The sequence below is a fragment of the Dipodomys merriami genome, unplaced genomic scaffold (assembly GCF_024711535.1).
Source record: "Dipodomys merriami isolate MVZ:Mamm:240054 unplaced genomic scaffold, mDipMer1.0.p SCAF_64, whole genome shotgun sequence".
Taxonomy (NCBI): Eukaryota; Metazoa; Chordata; class Mammalia; order Rodentia; family Heteromyidae; genus Dipodomys; species Dipodomys merriami.
Window position 1 is genome coordinate 3640111 of NW_027206224.1, and position 18026 is coordinate 3658136.

Below are 18026 nucleotides of genomic sequence, written 5' to 3' on the forward strand. Positions count from 1 at the left end.
TCTTCACCTGCCCTGGCTAATAAACAATTCCTAGCCCAATTGACTGTTGGTGACTCCTTTATCCAATCATAGGTTCAAGTCCCACCAGCCAGGGAAGTTGGGATACTGCAGGATACCCAAGTGTAATAGACTCCCAAACTAGTCAGGTTCATATACCCCTCACCTGGAAGTTTCCTTTTTCCTAATCTACAGCTACAAGCAAGCAGGAATCAACAGTAGCAGAAGTCAGCGTTAAGCAAAGTGGTGCCTTATCCAATTTAGGTGCATTGTGCAAAGCACTTTCCTGCCCTGGCTGGCTTTTAACTGCAATCCTCAGATCTCAGCTTCCTGAGTAGCTAAGATTACAGATATGAGCTACCAGTGCCCGGCTGGGCTGCAGGTCTTTGAGACAGGAGTCCACCTGCAGTTGCCAGCTTTCTAATAAGACTCTCAATTAGACCTCTCAAGATGTGGCTTCTCTGTTTCTCCTGGTTGAATTCCTGTACAAAATGGGCTCAAGATCCTGGTCTGATGCCAGCCAAATGGGTGGGCAAGGGGAGAATGTGATGCTGCAGTGTTGGTAAATCAAAGACACTCGTCTGGAGACTGGAATAAGGATATTTGGCTACTCAGATTCAGTAGCTCTCTCTGACCTTCATTCTCAATCCAAATAACAGCTGGACTAGGGCGCTGAGAGTTTAGGGTCAGGACCAAGTTGAGTTATCTGACTGAAAATCACAGTGTTTCTTCTTAATTCTCTGGCTGTGCTGCACCACTGCAAGGCTGAAGGTCCTGATGGGTCCTTCCACCTCCTGCGCCATCATTCAGAGAAATGACATCTACAATAACCATGCTAAAAAACATGGAATGAAAGGTTTTTAGACGCATTTCTGTATGTTTGAGGAGGTTGATGAAAACTTACATATACCTATTGATCTGGAGAAAGATGAGGAGACAGAGCCAGGAGAGAGAAAAAGATAGAGAGAGACAGACAAACACACACACAGACACACAGAGAGAGAGTCACAGAGAGGCAGAGAGAGAGAGACACAGAATAACAGAGCAAGAGAAAGAGAGAGACAGACACACACACAGAAAGACATACAGAGAGATTCACAGGGAGAGACAGAGAGACAGAGAAAGAGAGACACATGGAGGGGAGCAGGTGTAGGGGGGAGATGAGAAGGGATCGGAAGGGGAAACAAAGGAGGAGGCAACAATGCTTGATAAGAAATGTACTCATTACCTTGTTCATGCAATTGTAACCCCTCTGTCCAGTATTTTCACAATTTAAAAAAAGAGGCACAGAGAGACAGAGAGAGTGTAGTGAGTGAGAATTATGGAATAATGACATAGTGCATTGTTAAATAGGGAATATATTAAGTGTATGTGTACTGTGAAACAGTATGAAATATCAAGCTGTGAAATTAGGAGTTAGAACTATGGAATACAGAGATAAGTACACACCCAGTTAGCCAAAGACTTTACCAAAGTGACCAGCTGAAGCAGAACCTGCAGAGATATGAGTTAGTTGTTGGTGTGGATTCATACTGGTATATTTGAAGTATTTGGATAAATTGAGTGAAACTTATTAGTCTAAGCATGATGCTACATGTGTGCTCTGCAGAGAGAGAGACAGAGGAAGGTAGTCACAGACACAGACACAGACACAGACACAGACACAGAGAGACAAGCAAAGAGAGAGAGAGAGAGAAAGAATCAGATACATGAACCAGGTACCAATGGCCCATAACTGCAATCTTAACTTCTCAGCTAACATCTGAGGATCCTGGTTCAAAGCTATTCCATTGCACTCACCAACAGGCATAATTCACCTAGTTCTTGTCCAACCAGAGTTTGGACATGACATGGGATAGGCAGGGACATAGGAGAGGCAGGGCAAGATTGGTTCTACAAGAGAGTGGCACTGATGGGGCAGTGTTCACAGGAAGTCAGTGGTCAGCACTTTTTGTGAGCCCTTCCCTTCCCCTACTTTTCCTTTGTCCTCCTCTAGGGGAGCTGTGTGGCTTCTGCAGTCCTTGGAATACTGTGAACTCTCACTAAAGTGAAGTTTGTAAATTCAGCACTATCCTGAGAGAAGCAGGCTCAGAATCCCACAGATGGATAATGCCCCCACAACATGAATGCAAACATGAGTACTTGAGCAGAGACAGGGAGCTATGACTGTGCTCATTTTGAAGTTCTTCCTGAACTTATTGTTCACAGGTTGCCAACTCCCACTTTAGTTCTGTTATCTCTTAGAGACATGGTCTGAGGGTCTGCATGGACCCCTTCCTGTTTGTGAGTGGCTGTCCATTCAAACATACTCTTCACTGTGGCCCTTCATTTTTAAATATATTTTTGTCATAAAAATACTGTGCAGAGGGGTTTTACAGTTACATGAGTAAGGTATTGAGTACATTTCCTATTGAGCATTGTTACCTCTTCCTTTGTTTTTCTCTAATATCCCTTCCCTACCTACCTCCCCAACTCCTCCTTCCCTTCCCCCCCACAAGTTGTAAAGTTCTTTTTCAACATAGTGTCGTGTACATCTCACTGTTATAGTGGGTCAACCTGTATCCCTGTTTAAGCATTTTATTTATTTTCCTTACCCTCCCCAAATAAGAAAAGTGTATATACAAGATGTAGGGCATGGGAATCAAATACAGTGAAAACAAGAGTTATACCATATGGGAGGAACATACTAAAGAAATTTAAAAAAATCACATACTACATTATAAGTACTTTTAAAACAATAGCAAGAAAGGAAAAAAACCACTTGTGTCACTGTGGGGGGGGGGGTTCATTTCACTTAACACCATCTTATATGTTCATATGTACATAGCTTTTGAGCTTTTCTTCTTGTCCTAGACATATACAAGTTATTGCAAATAAGTGAAACCATGGGACCTATGTTTCCTTGGACCTGGCTTACTTCACTCAATATAATTTTTTCCAAGTCTTTCCATTTCCTTACAAATGGGACTATGTCATTCTTTCTGATGGAGGCATAGAATTCCAGTGTGTGTGTGTGTGTGTGTGTGTGTGTGTGTGTGTGTGTGTGTGTGTGTACGTGTGTGTGTGTGTGTGTGTGTATCACATTTTCTTGATTCATTCATCTACTGAGGGGCATCTGGGTTGGTTCCATATCTTAGCTATGGTAAATAATATTGCTTCAATTAACATAGTTGCGCTGGTAGCTTTAGTATGGTCTTGTTTGTGGTCATTTGGGTAAATGCCCAAAAGGGAGATTGCTGGGTCATAGGGGAGCTCTATGTGGAGTCTTTTGAGAAACCTCCATACTACTTTCTAAAGTGGTTGAACAAGTTTACACTCCCACCAACAATGAAGTAGGGTGCCCTTCTGTCCATATTCCCTCCAGCATCTGTTGTTATTAGAGTTCTTGATTATAGCCATTCTAACTAGGGTGAGGTGGTATCTCAATGTTGTTTTGATTTGCATTTCTTTTATGGCTAGGCAGGTTGAGCATTTCTTCATGTGTCTATTGGCCATCCTTCTTTCCTCTTCAGAGAAGTTTCTCTTTAAGTCTTTAGCACACTTATGTATTGGGAAGTTGTTTCTTTGAGGACTTGTTGTTGGGGGATTTAATTTTTTGAGTTCCAGGTATATTTTAGATATGAGACCCTTGTCCGTTGTATGGCTAGTGAAGTTCTTCTCCCGATCCGTGGGCTTTCTATTGATCTTGCTAGCTATGTCCTTTGCCATGCAGAAGCTCTTCAATTTCATGCAATCCCATTTGTCCAACCTTTGATGAGTCCCTTCCTGGTTTGGTGATGAAGGTTATGATGGCTTTATAGAATGAGTTCAGTAGGGAACTTTCTCTTTCAATTTCATTGAAGAGTTGGAGGAATATTGGTGTGAGCTCTGCTTTGAAGGCCTTGTAGAATTCCTCTGTAAATCCTGGGCTTTTCTTAGATGGGAGATCTCTTATTGCTGTTTCTATTTCAATGTTTCATACGGGCCTGTTAAGATGGTTTAACTCATCTTGGTTTAGTTTCAGCATGTCGATATTTGCTAGGAAAAGGTCCATTTCTGCCAAGTTCTCAAACTTATTAGAATAAAGGTTTGAGAAGTATTCCCTTATAATGTTCTGAATCTTGGTTGTTTCTGTGGTGATGTTTCCATTCTCATCTCTGAGTATATTTATTTGGGTGTGTTCTCTTCTTTCTCTGATAAGATTTGCCAAGGGTCTATCAATTTGTTAATTTTTTCAAAGAACCAACTCTTTGTTTTGTTGATTCTTTCTATGTTTTTTTGGAATCTAATTCATTTAATTCTGATTTAATTTTAATTATTGATTTCCATCTACTGGATTGGGGTTTATCTTGCTGTTCTTTCTCAAGGAGGTTCAGATGTCTCATTAAGTTGTTGGTTCCAAATGTCTCTCATTTGTTGATGTAGGAACTCAGAGTGATAAACTTGCCTCTGAGTACTGCCTTTGCTGTGTCCCAGAGGAGCTGGCAATTTGTGTGTTCATTTTTATTGAATATCATGAACATTTGAATTTCCTTTCTAATCTCTTCCATGACCCACTGGTGATTCAACAGTGTGTTGTTCAGCCTCCATGTGTTACAGGACTTTCTTTGGTGGCTTTTGGTGTTCAGTTCTAATTTTATTCCCTTGTGCTCTGAGAAAACGCAAGGTATAACTTCAATGTTTCTGAATTTGGACAAGTTTACTTTGTGACCTAAAATGTGGTCTATTTTGGAAAATGTTCCATGAACTGCTGAGAAAAATGAGTATTCTGATGCTGCTGGGTGAAATATTTGGTAGATGTCTGTTAAATCTAGTTGCTCTATGCAGTTGTTTAGATGTGTAGTTTCTCTGTTGAGGTTTTGCCGAGTTGATCTATCTAGTGAGGATAGTGGTGTGTTAAAGTCCCCAACAATTAATGTCTTTGGATCTATGTGAGTTTGAGGGAATGTAGTAGTGTTTCTTGGATAAATTTGGGTGCTCCATTGTTTGGCAAATAGATATTTAGAATTGTAATATCCTCCTGAAGGAGAGAGCCCTTAATTAGTATGTAGAGGCCTTCTTTATCTCTTCTCACTAGTTTTAATTTGAAGTCTATTTTATCTGATAGTAGGATTGCAACTCCTGCCTGTTTATGGGGGCCGTTTGCTTGTACATTTTGTTCCAGCCTTTCACTTTCAAAATGTGTTTGTTTTTATGGGCAAGGTGTGACTCCTGAAGGCAGCAGATAGAAGGATCTTGCATTTTAATCCAACTAGACAGTCTATGTCACTTAATTGGAGAGTTAAGTCCATTAATGTTGAGAGTTAGGACTCAGAGGTGTTTGGTAGTTCCTGACATGCTATCCACCTTCTTGGGGACTGAGACAACTGGGTTCTTCCTGTGGTTCTTGGATTCTCAATTTGTATGCTGTTTCTTGGCCTTTATTGTGGTCTTGTTGATTTTCTATGCGTAGGACATTTTTAAGTGTCTTTTGTAGGGCTGGTTTGGTGGAGATATATTGTTTCAGTTTTTCTTTGTTATGGAAGGTTTTTATTTGACATTTAGTTATGAAGGAGAGTTTAGCTGGGTACAGCATTCTTGATCGACAGTTGTCTGTCTTTAAGGCCATGGCATACATCATTCCAGGCTCTTCTTGCTTTAATTATCTCTGCTGAGAAATCTGAGGTGATTCTAATTGGTTTCCCTTTATAGGTGATTGATCTTTTCTTCTTGACAGCTTTAAGGATCTTTTCCTTGGTCTGAATTGATCCTGTGCGGGTGGCATGTCCTGTTTGCTCTTGTCTATTTGGGGTTCTAAAAACTTCTTATATCTGAATAGGCCTATCTTTTTGCATGTTTGGGAAGTTCTCTGCTAGGATCCTGTTAAACAAATTTCCTAGACCATTAACTTCTGCTTCTAGGTGCTCCTCTACACCCATTATCCTCAGAGTAGGGCTTCTGTTGGTGTCTTCCAAATGTTGAATATGATCTATCATATTCCTGGGGTTTGTCTTGGATAGTTGTATGTTCTCTCACTATGATATCTAGGCTGTCTTCAGTCTCTGACATTTGATCTTCTTCTCGGTCTAACCTACTGTCAAGACTTTCTACTTAGTTTTTTTTGTATGTGTCTGTCTGGTCATAGTGTCTGAACTCTGGGCCTGGGCACTGTCCCTCAGCTTTTCAGCTCAAGGCTAGTGCTCTACCACTTGAGCCACAGTGCCACTTCTGGCTTTTTTCTTTTTGCTTCTGTGTTGCTGAGATATTGAACCCAGAGCCTCATGCATGCAAGGCAAGCGCTCTACCACTGAGCCACCTTCCCAGGCCCCTCTATTACTTTTTTATTCCTTTTTCTTCTAATTGGTCAACTTTGATGGCTTCAAATTCTTTGTTGGAGCATTGTTTTAGATCTTGTATGAACTTCTTTACTTTCTTAATTTGGTGTTCAGTGTTTATTCTCAAATCACTTAGTTGATTGGTTATGGTTTCCTTGGACTACCATTCCTTCTGTCGGGCTCCATTCAGCACTCCTTTTGTGGTCTCCCTGAATTCTTTCAGCTGTCTGTTTCTGGATTCCATGAATGGCTGTACTGATCTTTGTCTATTCTCATCCCACTCTCCCAATTCCTGTATTACTCTTTGACTGTTCTCAGCATGCTCACACAATTCCTGTGCTTCTCTTTGACTGTTCTCAGCCTGCTCACACAATTCATGTCTTTCTCATTGACTGCTTTCACCCTGCTCACGCAATTTCTTTATTTCTCTTTGACTGTTCTCAACCTGCTCACACAACTCCTATATTACTCGTTGAGTAGATTCCTCATGTTCAAGAGATTCCTGTATTAATCCTTGGTTTGCCTCCTCTGTTTCCCTACCATGCTCATGCTGAGTCCTTTGCAGGTTTTCAATCTTTTCACTTACCATGTTTATTACTATTTGTAGAGCTTTTTGGGAACTCTTCTCTGGATTATTCATTAATGGTTCTATCACCTGATTATCATGAGTGGGAGTTGAGATACCCGGACTTGCCATTTTTCTTGTGTTTTTCAGGCTTGTTCTACCCATTTGGTATGAAAGTAACACCAATTTTGTGCTAGAACACTACTTTAAGGCAAGTATCAACCAGAGTCCTTTAGTTGCACAGTCAAAATGGCTACACACTGTGATATTTCTCAAGGACACATACCCCTCCCATCCTGTGGCAACCCTGGTGGCTGAGATCAAGGGCAGTCATTTACCCACTTGAAAACCATTTGAAGGGAACTTGCTGGTTGCAGCACTGTGAGGAGACAGGACTCTCTGGGCCTCTAGTAATCTGGGTGCCTGGTCTGTTATCAGGAGTGTGTGAAACATGTAGATCCTGCTAAGAAGCAGTGAGACACCAGGGGACAGAAACTGCAGCCCAACCTGACTTCCAAGAGGACATGGTGCCTGTGAAAATCTGCTTTACTCTTCAAACTGGTGCACAGTACTCTTGAGAACCTACAGACTGGCTGCATGTGTATTCTTTCTTGATGCCATTTCTGGAAGGCTCATTTGCCCTAGAATGACTTTCCTAAAGATTCTCTGACCACCATTCCAGCCACAAGGTCTGATATGCACTCAAGGTCTCCACTCTAAGGAACTGTGGCCAAGGATATGGACCCAGATCCTACTACACAGACCTGGGCAGATGTTCTTGTTGGGCTCTCACACTTTTGGAGAATAGACAATGACACCAATCAGCATGAGCACAAGTTTATTGCAGAGCATCTAGCTCAAGTTCAATGATTCACTATTGATTAGAGGATAGAATTTTTGTAGTGGGTTCATGGGAATATTAGTGTATTCTGGTAGGACTGGATAAGAAAGTAACTAATATAGTATATAGTGCTTATGCTCCTGGATTTTGTGTGTGTGTGTGTGTGTGTGTGTGTGTGTGTGTGAGAGAGAGAGAGAGAGAGAGAGAGAGAGAGAGAGAGAGAGAGAGAGAGAGAGGGAGGGAGGGAGAGAGAGAGAGAGGGAGAGAGAGAGGGAGAGAGAGGGAGAGAGAGAGAGAGAGAGAGAGAGAGAGAGAGAGAGAGAGAGAGAGAGAGAGAGAGAGAGAGAGAGAGAGAGACTTGGTGTGTTTGTGCTTACCAGCACAAATCAGGACTTACCAGCTTGAAATCAGGACTGAGAGGTATCCCTTAGCTTTTTCACTCAAAGCTGGTGTTGCACTCTACTGCCAGCTTTTTGCTGCTTAACAGGATAGAAGAATCTCATGGACTTTCCTACACAGACTGGGTTCAAACTACCGTCTTTGGATATCAGTCTCTTGAGATTTAGTACAGGCCACCAGCACATGACTCAACCGATGCGTTCTGCTGGAGGTTGATCAGACAGTAACTAATAGTGACAAATAGATATTATGCAAACTGGGGCACAGCTGAAGAAGAGAATGAATGAAGCAGGGGCATTAGTTCAAGATGCTGGTCTGGTATCAGCAAAATGGGATACAGCCAGACAAGGGGAGAAAGTGAGGCTGGAGTGTGTGTAAACCCAGGCACTAGTCTGGAACCTCAAGATAAGGACTTTTGGCTACACAGACCCAAATGCTCTCTCTGACCTTCATTCTCCTAACCTAATCAGTACCTGGGCTGGGGAGCTGAGAGTCTAGATCGTTGAAGTTCAGGGTTTAGTAACAAATTCCTTTATTTTCACTGAAGTTCACAATGCTTCTTCTTACTAGTGTGGCTGTGGTGCACCACTGCAAGTTTCCCATCTGCACTCTCATTTTCTGCACCATCATTCAGAACCCTGGCATCCACAATAACCATGCTAATTGTAAAACCATGGAATGAAAGTGTTTTAGAAGCATTCTGTATGAGTGAGGATGTTGATGAAAACTTACATAAAAATAGTGATCTCAACAAAGACAAGGTGACAGAGACAGGATATACAGCGAGAGCGAATATGATTGAGAAACAAAGAGACAGAAAGAAACAGACAGGCAATCACAGATATAGACACAGACACAGAGAGACAACCGAAGAGAGACTCAGAGAAAGCATTAGAGATATAACCTAGGTTCCAGTGGCTCATACATGGAATCCAAGCTTCTCAGGAGGCTTAGAACCGAGGATCTTGATTCAAATCCAGCCTCGGTTATAATTTTATCTCTAATTAAACACTCAAAAACCCTTAATAGAATCCAATGGGCATGAATGTAGTTGTCTGCATAAAGTTATATTTGAAAGTGTCCCAAACAATTTGATTAAAAATGTCAAAGACTGTGATGTAGCTCAGTGGCAAAGCACTTGCTGATCAAGTATGATATCCTGGGATCAATCCTCATTACCAGAAAAAAGTAAATAAATGAAGAGAGAAGAGAAAAAAGAACAGTGAAGAGTATGTCACACTCAGATGTGAGGCCCCATTGAGCTCCTGGATCTTCTGGGGCAGGGTCTTGGTCCAGAACTTCAGCCTGGAGGCCTTCAAGGCCTGGCCCACAGCAGGATGAATGTCCAGCTGTAGGTACTGCTCGTTCTGGTCAAACATGGGCCAGTGGAGCAGATCCGCACTGTTGGGGTTCCTGTGAACACACCCCAGGAGAAGTGGGGTGGTAAAAGTCATTCTGAGTTCTTGTGAACCTGCACCCAATCACCTCATTAGGATCCTGCTATGCAGCCCAAAAGATCAGGAGTGGAGAGAATGATAGAAAATTCATTGGAACTTTTTTTTTTTTTTTTTTTTTTGTCGGTCGTGGGGCTTGAACTCTGGGCTTGGGCGCTGTCCCTCAGCTCTTCAGCTCAAGGCGAGCGCTCTACCACTTGAGCTATAGCGCCACTTCCGGTTTTCTGGTGGTTTATTGGAGATAGGAGTCTCACGGTCTCTCCTGCCCGGGCTGGCTTTGAACCGCGATCCTCAGATCTCAGCCTCCTGAGTAGCTAGGATTACAGGCGTGAGCCACCAGCGCCCGGCTCATTGGAACTTTATAGGGAACTTTATAGGAAAACTGAGACCACCCTATAGTATATGTTGCATATGGCTCACAAACACCCAAAAGAGTTAGTGCTGATGTTTCTACAAAAATGCGGACAACTTTCAGCTCTCTGGGGCAAGAGAGAGTGACTTGAACCTACAAAGCACTCACTGTGTGTGAGGGAGTCCTGGGGTTTGAGGTAGAGCTGTCGTTTGAGTAAGAATTATACATGCATATCAAGATGCCACAAGGGGATCACTAGGTGGACTCCAATCGTGGGAGGCAGAGTTAGGTGTATGTTCTTACCTATTCCGGGCAAAGTTGGCCCAGTACTTCATCATCCTCCTGCTCAGTAGCTCCTCTTCCTCAGAAAAGCCCGCTGCACAAAGGAGAACAGGAGTCTGCATCTTGGACAACATTTGAGGGTGCCTACTCCTGCTCTCCACCCTCCACTCAATTGTAGTCTGGTCTTCCATACCAGGCCAAATTCTCTTCCTTTCTTCCACCCAAGATCAGGTACTCCCATTGCACAACCTTCCATTCTTCTTCCTTACCTCTACCTGAAAAGACTAGAGTGTATTCCTAGACTAGTGGACAGTTCTTCCCCAGTCCTTGGGAATAATGTACGGACAAATTTCATGTCCTATCATCTATTCTGTACCCATGTCTGACACCTTATAGCAAGTGGGGACAGGTGTTGGCAGCACAGGCTGCTTGGGAAAAGGTATAGATTGTCACACCTGAAGCTTTTGGAATGGTAAGATTTTACACACTTCATCATGTCCTCTCTCTGAGCTTCCATGGTAGACCATGAGAAGACCCCACCTACAGGGATTCTAGGGAGGCCCATTCTAGTTTATGGAAATGAAGAAGACTCACGGCTGCTGCCATACAAAGAAGACCCAAAGACAAAGTCAACCTCATCACTATGGTCAGCCCTCACATATGGAGGCCTGGGGTTCGAGGTCAAGTTCTTACGATGTTGGAACAAGTAGAAGTAGACAGGAGCGTGAGAACCTGGAGGTGGAGACAAATTATGACATGCTGACTTCTCAACTGGAGTCATCTTTCCTCATCTTTGGTGACAAGATAGCTAGGTTGAAGCTGCCTGGAATCTGGACTGTGAAGTGAGAAACCTCAGGAAGGAGGAGGCTTTGTAAACCTCAAAGATGGTCATCACAGTGAATGATCCATTCTCTGACTTCTAGGATGAGCTTTGAGGCCAAGAATTTCAAGGTACTCCCATTTTCCTGGTGACCAATGGGAAAAGCTTTGGTTAAATCATGGCTTGGATTTCCTATCTGTGTGGTCCCTTAGACTAGTAACAGACTAAGTTTTCTTTTCTGTAAAGTGCCAGTGATGCCTGTGCCTTGCCATAGCCATGAGAGGCCTATGGGACAGCAAGTGCCTGGCCCTGGGGCCTTGAGAGACACAAAAGTGGGGACTTGGACATCACACATTTTCTCTGAGATTCACAGTTCTGAGCTGCCCGCTGCACAGTCAGATCTCAGCCACAGATGTACTCACGCTGAAAATGTGCTACATGCAGTGCAGGCATCACAAATGTAAAGTCTGCCATCATGTCTTGGAACTGGGCTTGGAGGGTCTGGGAGTCCTCTGTGTTCCCCATGTACTCTTCCATCAGCAGGTGAGCACACTCAGCAGGCAAGTTCTGTGCCAAGAAGATCAGAGAGAGTCAGGTTAGGCAGGCAATAGAGTGGGAGGGAGGAGGCAGCCTCTGGGTGGGGAGATGGGGCTGGAAGGGACAGTAGTATAAGGGGGAAAGAGCCAAACTCTGGTGAAACTCCACCACCATCACATATCCCATCCTTTATTACTGAAGGTTACTGTGGGAACAAATAGCTTGGGATTTCCCATCCAATGGGGCAGGTATCCAGGTCCTTACCATGTGTTGTACCATGTACTGCATGACAGATGGCAAGTTGCTTCTATTTATTCCCATTATCATGTCAAATAATCCCAACATCTAAGTGGTGGGGAGACAATTTAAGTTGGAATTGTGTGGTCATGAAGGTATCGTGCCCTGTCCAACCATACACCCCCTACCACTCACACACGTAACTGATGAGCTCCCCAGACAGCTAATAAGTTAGAATGAAGTCTCACCTGGGGGATGCCATAGCCATACTCATCACTGTTAACACCAATGATGCTAGGGACAGGGTGGAAGTCAGCAGAGGCCAGCAGCTCTTTGGGATGCCTGGGTAAGAAGACTCCATCCACCACTCCAGGGATGACCTTGAAAGTCTAAGGAGGCATCAATGATAAGGAGTTGAGATCACATACCACATATTTTCTATTGTCCTCGTGTTACTTTCACCATATTCCAATTCTTCCCAGCATTCTCTCCCACACAGAAACCAAGACATCCAACACTTGAGTTAGCCTCCCTTGCTTTTTGTTTTGTACCCAGGGCTACAAACCAGTCATTGGTTCACAGTATTAGGACTGGGTGATTCATACCCTATTTCCCTTTTTCCCTCAGGGAGCAGTGGGCAGTTTCCCCTAATGGACCCTCACTACAACATTCAGCCTGACCTTGGTAATAGCCAGCATTTCCTCTTCACTCTTGGCCCGCAGGCAGCGCACCAGGGCCTCTGAGTTCATCTTCACACAGGCAGACAGGTTGGCCACCATCTGGAAAGCAACCAGGCAATGGCTGCCATACTCTTTGAAGTAGCAAGAGAGGTTTGTCCATACTCAGACTGATGCAAATTACTCCAAATCTCTTAGGTATAGTGTTTGGGTTGCTATAGGTATGAAATCATTCCCACTTTCGTGATGCTCAGGGACCTTGAATGGAGGATTCATCCTGTCTGCTTACATGATTATGACCACATGGAAGAATCTGAGTGTAGCCTTGCTGCCCACAGACCACACTCAAACTCTGTGAGGATGAAACGTATAGATTCTACCCATGAGCATTCTCCAATTCCCAAGAAGGTCCCAAGTTATATCCATGATCCTTTTAGTCCCAATTAAATAGAGTAAACCAGAAGCTCTAAGGGTGAAGGGAAATACAGGGAGTCTAGCACAGAGCAGCTGAGGGCACTCACTGAGGAGACTGGTTCAGAGGAGCTGGAGATGAGGTCTGGCACCACGGCCACCCCACTTTCCATGATGGCACCATGGAAGAGTCCTTGGGACATGGGGGACACAACATGTGAGGACACACTTGTGCCACCTGCAGACTCGCCAAAAATGGTGACACGGTTGGGGTTGCCTCCAAAGTGGGCGATATTCTGCTGGACCCAGCGTAGGGCGGCCACTTGGTCCAGGTAGCCCCAGTTGCCAGTGGCATGCTGGTCTCCAGTGCTGAAAAGTTACAGAGACTAGGATCACAGGACTGTCCTGGCTCTTCTTGGCCCTCATTGCCCATTTCTATCCCACACTCACCTGAAGAAGCCCAGGACTCCCAGACGGTACTGGATAGTGACCACCACCACATTCTCAATGGCTGCCAGCATGGATCCATCATTCCAGGAAGCCATGCCCATAACAAATGCACCACCATGGATCCACACCATCACCTGGGAAAGTGAAGACAACTGTCACTGATTCCCATTCAGCTTCTAGCCTAACTCTGGTTGCCCTAACACTGCCCATGGCTCTGGCAGTGGACAGTTGCCAACATCAAAGAATTCCTTCAAGACCTCCTGTACTTGGCCCTGGGTGAGAGCCCCAAGTTCAGTAAGTATCCTTGAGGTCCACTCTAGGAATCCAAGTCTGAATTAAGGGCTCTAAGACTAGAATATTGGTGTTTTTACTCTGTTGCCTGTCTAAAATGGCAAGAAAAGGTGCATTTCTCTGAATGTCTCACCTTAAAATGAGTCAAAAGGATTACATAACAGCATTGGCACAATAGTCAAGCCACAATTTGAGTGATCTCAAAGTATAGCACTTGAGTTTCTCACTGAGACTTCTGGGCTCATGTTGGTAGAGTGAGATCTTGTTTCATTAGAGAGCCCATGCCTCTAACATCTGGGAACAGTTAGGACTCTCCATCCCCTACCATTGGTGAGACACCATTCCTGGCACGTGGTGTTTGGAACCTGATAATGAAACTTCTCATTAGGTTCCACACTGGCTCAGAGCTGTTCCTTCCAGTACTAAGAGTCTTACAGAAAAAAACTGTCCTCCCACAAAGTACAGCCAAGTCCTGACACTCACAGGCAGGTTAGAGCCCTCCTGGGCACCAGCAGGCGAATAGATGTTAAGATAAAGGCAGTCTTCAGACATTGAGATGGAAGGTGTGTTCATATTAAAAGCAACTTGCAGACACCTGTTTTGAAGAGTAGACAATTATTCCAAGGTTTGTCTCATGGCAAAAAATCTGACCTTGAGGCTATGTTTCCAGTCACTGTAACTATCTGCCACACTGGTGCCCTGTTTATACAGAATCTTCCCTCGTGTTTCTCCCAAACAAGACACAGACCACATTACTTGGGATTCGTGAGGCTCTCCATCTCAAGCTAGGCTGTAGCTTTGATTTTCAGAAAGCCTTCACGTTGTTGTGGGCATTGGGTATCTCTCCTCCTAAGGCTTATACATCTTGACTCATAGAGTTTTCTATAATCATTGGCTGTAAGTATTGACATTTACACTTTCTCTCTGTGCCAATTAAAGACCAGCCAGGGTTGCTTTCACCATACCAGTATAGTATGAATGCATGAAGCTCAGTTACCCCTAGAGTCGTGGGACATTGCTGAAATCCAAATCCAGACCCCAGGAAAATACATTCCTTCAACCATATGTCCACTTGAAAGCACTTAGACATTTCCTTAACCAGTGCCACCTGGCCCTTTGAGTAGGCACAGTGGGTATGGAGCTTGGCTTCTCCCAGGAGACCTCACTGCTGCCTTCCTCAGGGATCTGTAGCATCTGCTGTTGGACCAGGACCTTTGTCAGGTACCTATAGCCAATGTAATTCTTTCCCAGGGACTCCTCCTCTGGTGGCAGATATCTATTGGCATTATCCAAGCCATAGCACAAGTATATGTTTCTGCTTTGACACCTAGTGCTAGCACTGCTCATATGCAAAGGCAGAGCCATGAGCCTGGCACTGAATCTCAACAAATTCAATGTAAACATGGACAGGAAACATTCTCCAGTGCAGAAGGAAATGGAGTGTGGGATTTATTTACATGGGAGAAATACTCAGCCTGGTCCAGGGTGCCCATCCCACCACAATGATTCTCACCCCACGAGAACTTACATGGCTGGGTAGGAGGTGGCATCCCTCACACCACTCCATGGTTCAGGGGGCTCTGGAGGGGCAAACCGCAGTGGGCCTACCGGTGGCTTGGCAAAGGGAATGCCCAGGAAGGTGTGCACTCCCACATTGGTATCATTCACATGGACAAGGCTGCCCTGCACCTGCCCATATTGTGTGGTCCTGATGGGACTGGCTGGCTGCTGGCCTGTGGGTAGAGATGCACATCAGAATTATTTGGCCCCATCAGCTGCCACTCACATTGTGTCTCCTGTTGGCTCTATGCCACCCACAGTTTAGCCTGGCAAGGTCCTCTGATCTGCAGGTTCAATGGCTTCACATACATTCTGTCCGCATGACTGTGCACGACACCATTGTTTTCACTGACCTGACTCAGACCTCCTACCAGGCAGGCTCCCTGAGGTTCTTTGGGACTTGATATCATCATTAAGCCCTACCAGCCTCCAGCTTATGTCTTAAGTGATGGGAGAATAAGCATCATTTCTAGTTACCCAACATTTTTAACAAGGCATCATGAGGAAGCTGAGGATTGGACTGAACCTATCCAGTCCTCATGGAATTCACACTGGAGGTAGCTAAAATGCTAAGAAAAGATAAGGGCCCTAAGAAGAGAGGAACACAGCTCTGAGCAGATTATGAAAACCTTGGCTGGCTTTTGTTGGGTTTTAAAAATAGGACAGTCCATTGGATACCAACCCACAGCCCACATCCAACTGGCTTGTACAATGATAATTGTTTAAGTGGATGCCGATTACATTGGGTTTGTTTCTTCTACCTTAAGACAGAGAACACTTTTGTTTGTGCTCATGTTTGGTAGTCCCAAAACTCCTGCTGCTTTATGTGTTTTAGACATCCAGTAAAGACCACAATTTCTGGGTATATTTTAATCAGTACCAATTCCACTTCTAATGGAATCCTCTCTCCCCCATTATTACCTTCATTATTACCTTCCCCCATTATTACCATTATTACCTTCACAAATTTCACCTGTTCCTATGAGAAAATTAACTCTCTTGCCCCTAAGCAATGTCTCAGAGCTAGTTGTGAATCAGCCAGGTTCATGTCACCTGGTATGGCCAAATCAAGATAGCAACCACAAATAGGCACCACAGACAACAATTTCTCAACATCTTTGCAAGTCCACAGACATACCAATGCCTCCATGTTGTCTACACAAGAGGTTTTGGCTACATGGGAACTCTTAAACTCAGTGTGGCCACCAACCACTCCTACTCATAGTTGTTCAGTAAAGGATAATAATTGCTCTTTGGTTCCTGTTAGAGACCAGCTACATAGATGTGGCTTCAAGCCCGTCATGAAAGTTTCTGAGGAAGTTGAGCCATATAGAGTCAAAAAATGACCCTTAAACTAAGAGATTTAAAACCCTGGGCCTTCTAGATACATGATTTGCTCAACCAGCTCCTCATGATAGTAACAGTTGTGATCTTGGACTCACTATTTCACAATCAATACCCAGAGCCTGATCAAGAACAGGTAAGGAAGGGAATATGTTAGGAGTGGGCCATGGGTAAGGGGAGGGGAACTGTTTAGGGTAGATTAAATAAGAGAGAGTAGGGGAGTTCATCAGGGCCTACCCTAACATGCTCTGTGGTGAGGGGGATCAAAGGTTGCACATATATTTCTGGATATAATTCTCTGGTGGCATGAGCTCCTGATAAGGGCCTGGGGACTTTGTGATTGGCACAGGGTACATACCCTTCACCCAAGGAGCCAACAAGCTTTTGCCCAGATTTGAATGAAACCCACTGGCATTCAATTCAACTTCATGTTGTGTTTCTGAGCTCTTCAAGAACTAGAAACTTTTGCCAGGGCATATTGAACCATGCCAAGATGCTTCTCTTGAGATAAAGGAGACCCATCCATAAGCAAAGGAATGTGGGAATGACATTAGCAGACTCAGTAGTAGTTATAGCCACAGGTATACCTACACACAGAGGACAGCAATGTCCAGAATCCCTGACTCTGCCTGACACATTTCAGTGCACCTCAGACTCTTCAATTTGGGGCTCACTCCTCGGTGTCCTCAGGCATCAATGACCCTCTCTGAGTTTGTTTATCTCCACCGTGGGCTTTTATGGATGCTTAAAGAGCACAATTTTCCCACAGTATTATTTGTTATGTCCACCAGCCCCTCCCTCCCTTCTCCAAGCTCAAACTCTACTCTACACAATGTGGCAGATATCAGACTAGTCCTTGTACTCTCCAACCCCCACCCCAACTCCCTGCAGGAGTCTCACCCTGAATCTGGAGTGGGAGAAGCAGGAATCCACAGACCACTGCAGTCAGACAAGCAGGAAGTTGGTGGAGTAGCATGGCTGCCTCACAAGACCTTTTCTGGCCCTCCAGACAGCACACTGCAACTGAACAACAGGTACAGTTCAAGTAGACCTTGCCCAGCCAGGAGTTTGAACCTGACATGGAGTAGGCAGGGACATTTAGAGGCTGGGCAAGGTTGTTCCTGCAAGAGAGTGGCACTGATGGGGCAGTGGTCACAGGAAGTCAGTAGTCAGCACTGTGGGTGTGAGACTTCCCTTCTCCTACTTTGCCTTTGCCTTCCTCCAGAGGTGCTGTGTGGCTTCTGCAGCCCTTGAGATACTAGGAGCTATCACTGAGGTGAAGGTTGTGATGGAGAAATTCCTGGCTGGTCTGCAGAAAAGCAGACTCAGGATCCCACAGAGGATATGCCCCCCACCTTCCACGGGAAAAAGGTGAGTACTTGAGCAGAGACAGGAAGCTATGACTGTGCTCATTTTGAAGTTCCTCCTTTATCTCTTTGCTCATAGATTACTGAGTCTACTTTCAAGTTTGCTCATTTCTTAGAGCTGTGGTCTGAGGGTCTGCATAGACCTCTTC

General features: G+C 44.4%; 1 protein-coding gene across 1 annotated transcript; it reads right to left on the bottom strand.

Moving 5' to 3' along the window:
- Positions 1–8929: 8929 nt before the first annotated feature.
- LOC138815331 (cocaine esterase-like) lies at positions 8930–17486 on the bottom strand. Its single transcript, XM_070004674.1, has 12 exons — positions 17411–17486; positions 15135–15339; positions 14090–14201; positions 13316–13449; positions 12976–13234; positions 12458–12556; positions 12026–12166; positions 11805–11885; positions 11426–11570; positions 10778–10915; positions 10205–10277; positions 8930–9508 (listed from the first exon to the last, which is right to left on the bottom strand). The coding sequence occupies exons 1-12, from the start codon at positions 17484–17486 to the stop codon at positions 9271–9273; spliced, it is 1701 nt and encodes a 566-aa protein (XP_069860775.1). The 3' UTR covers positions 8930–9270.
- Between the last annotated feature and the right edge of the window lie 540 nt (positions 17487–18026).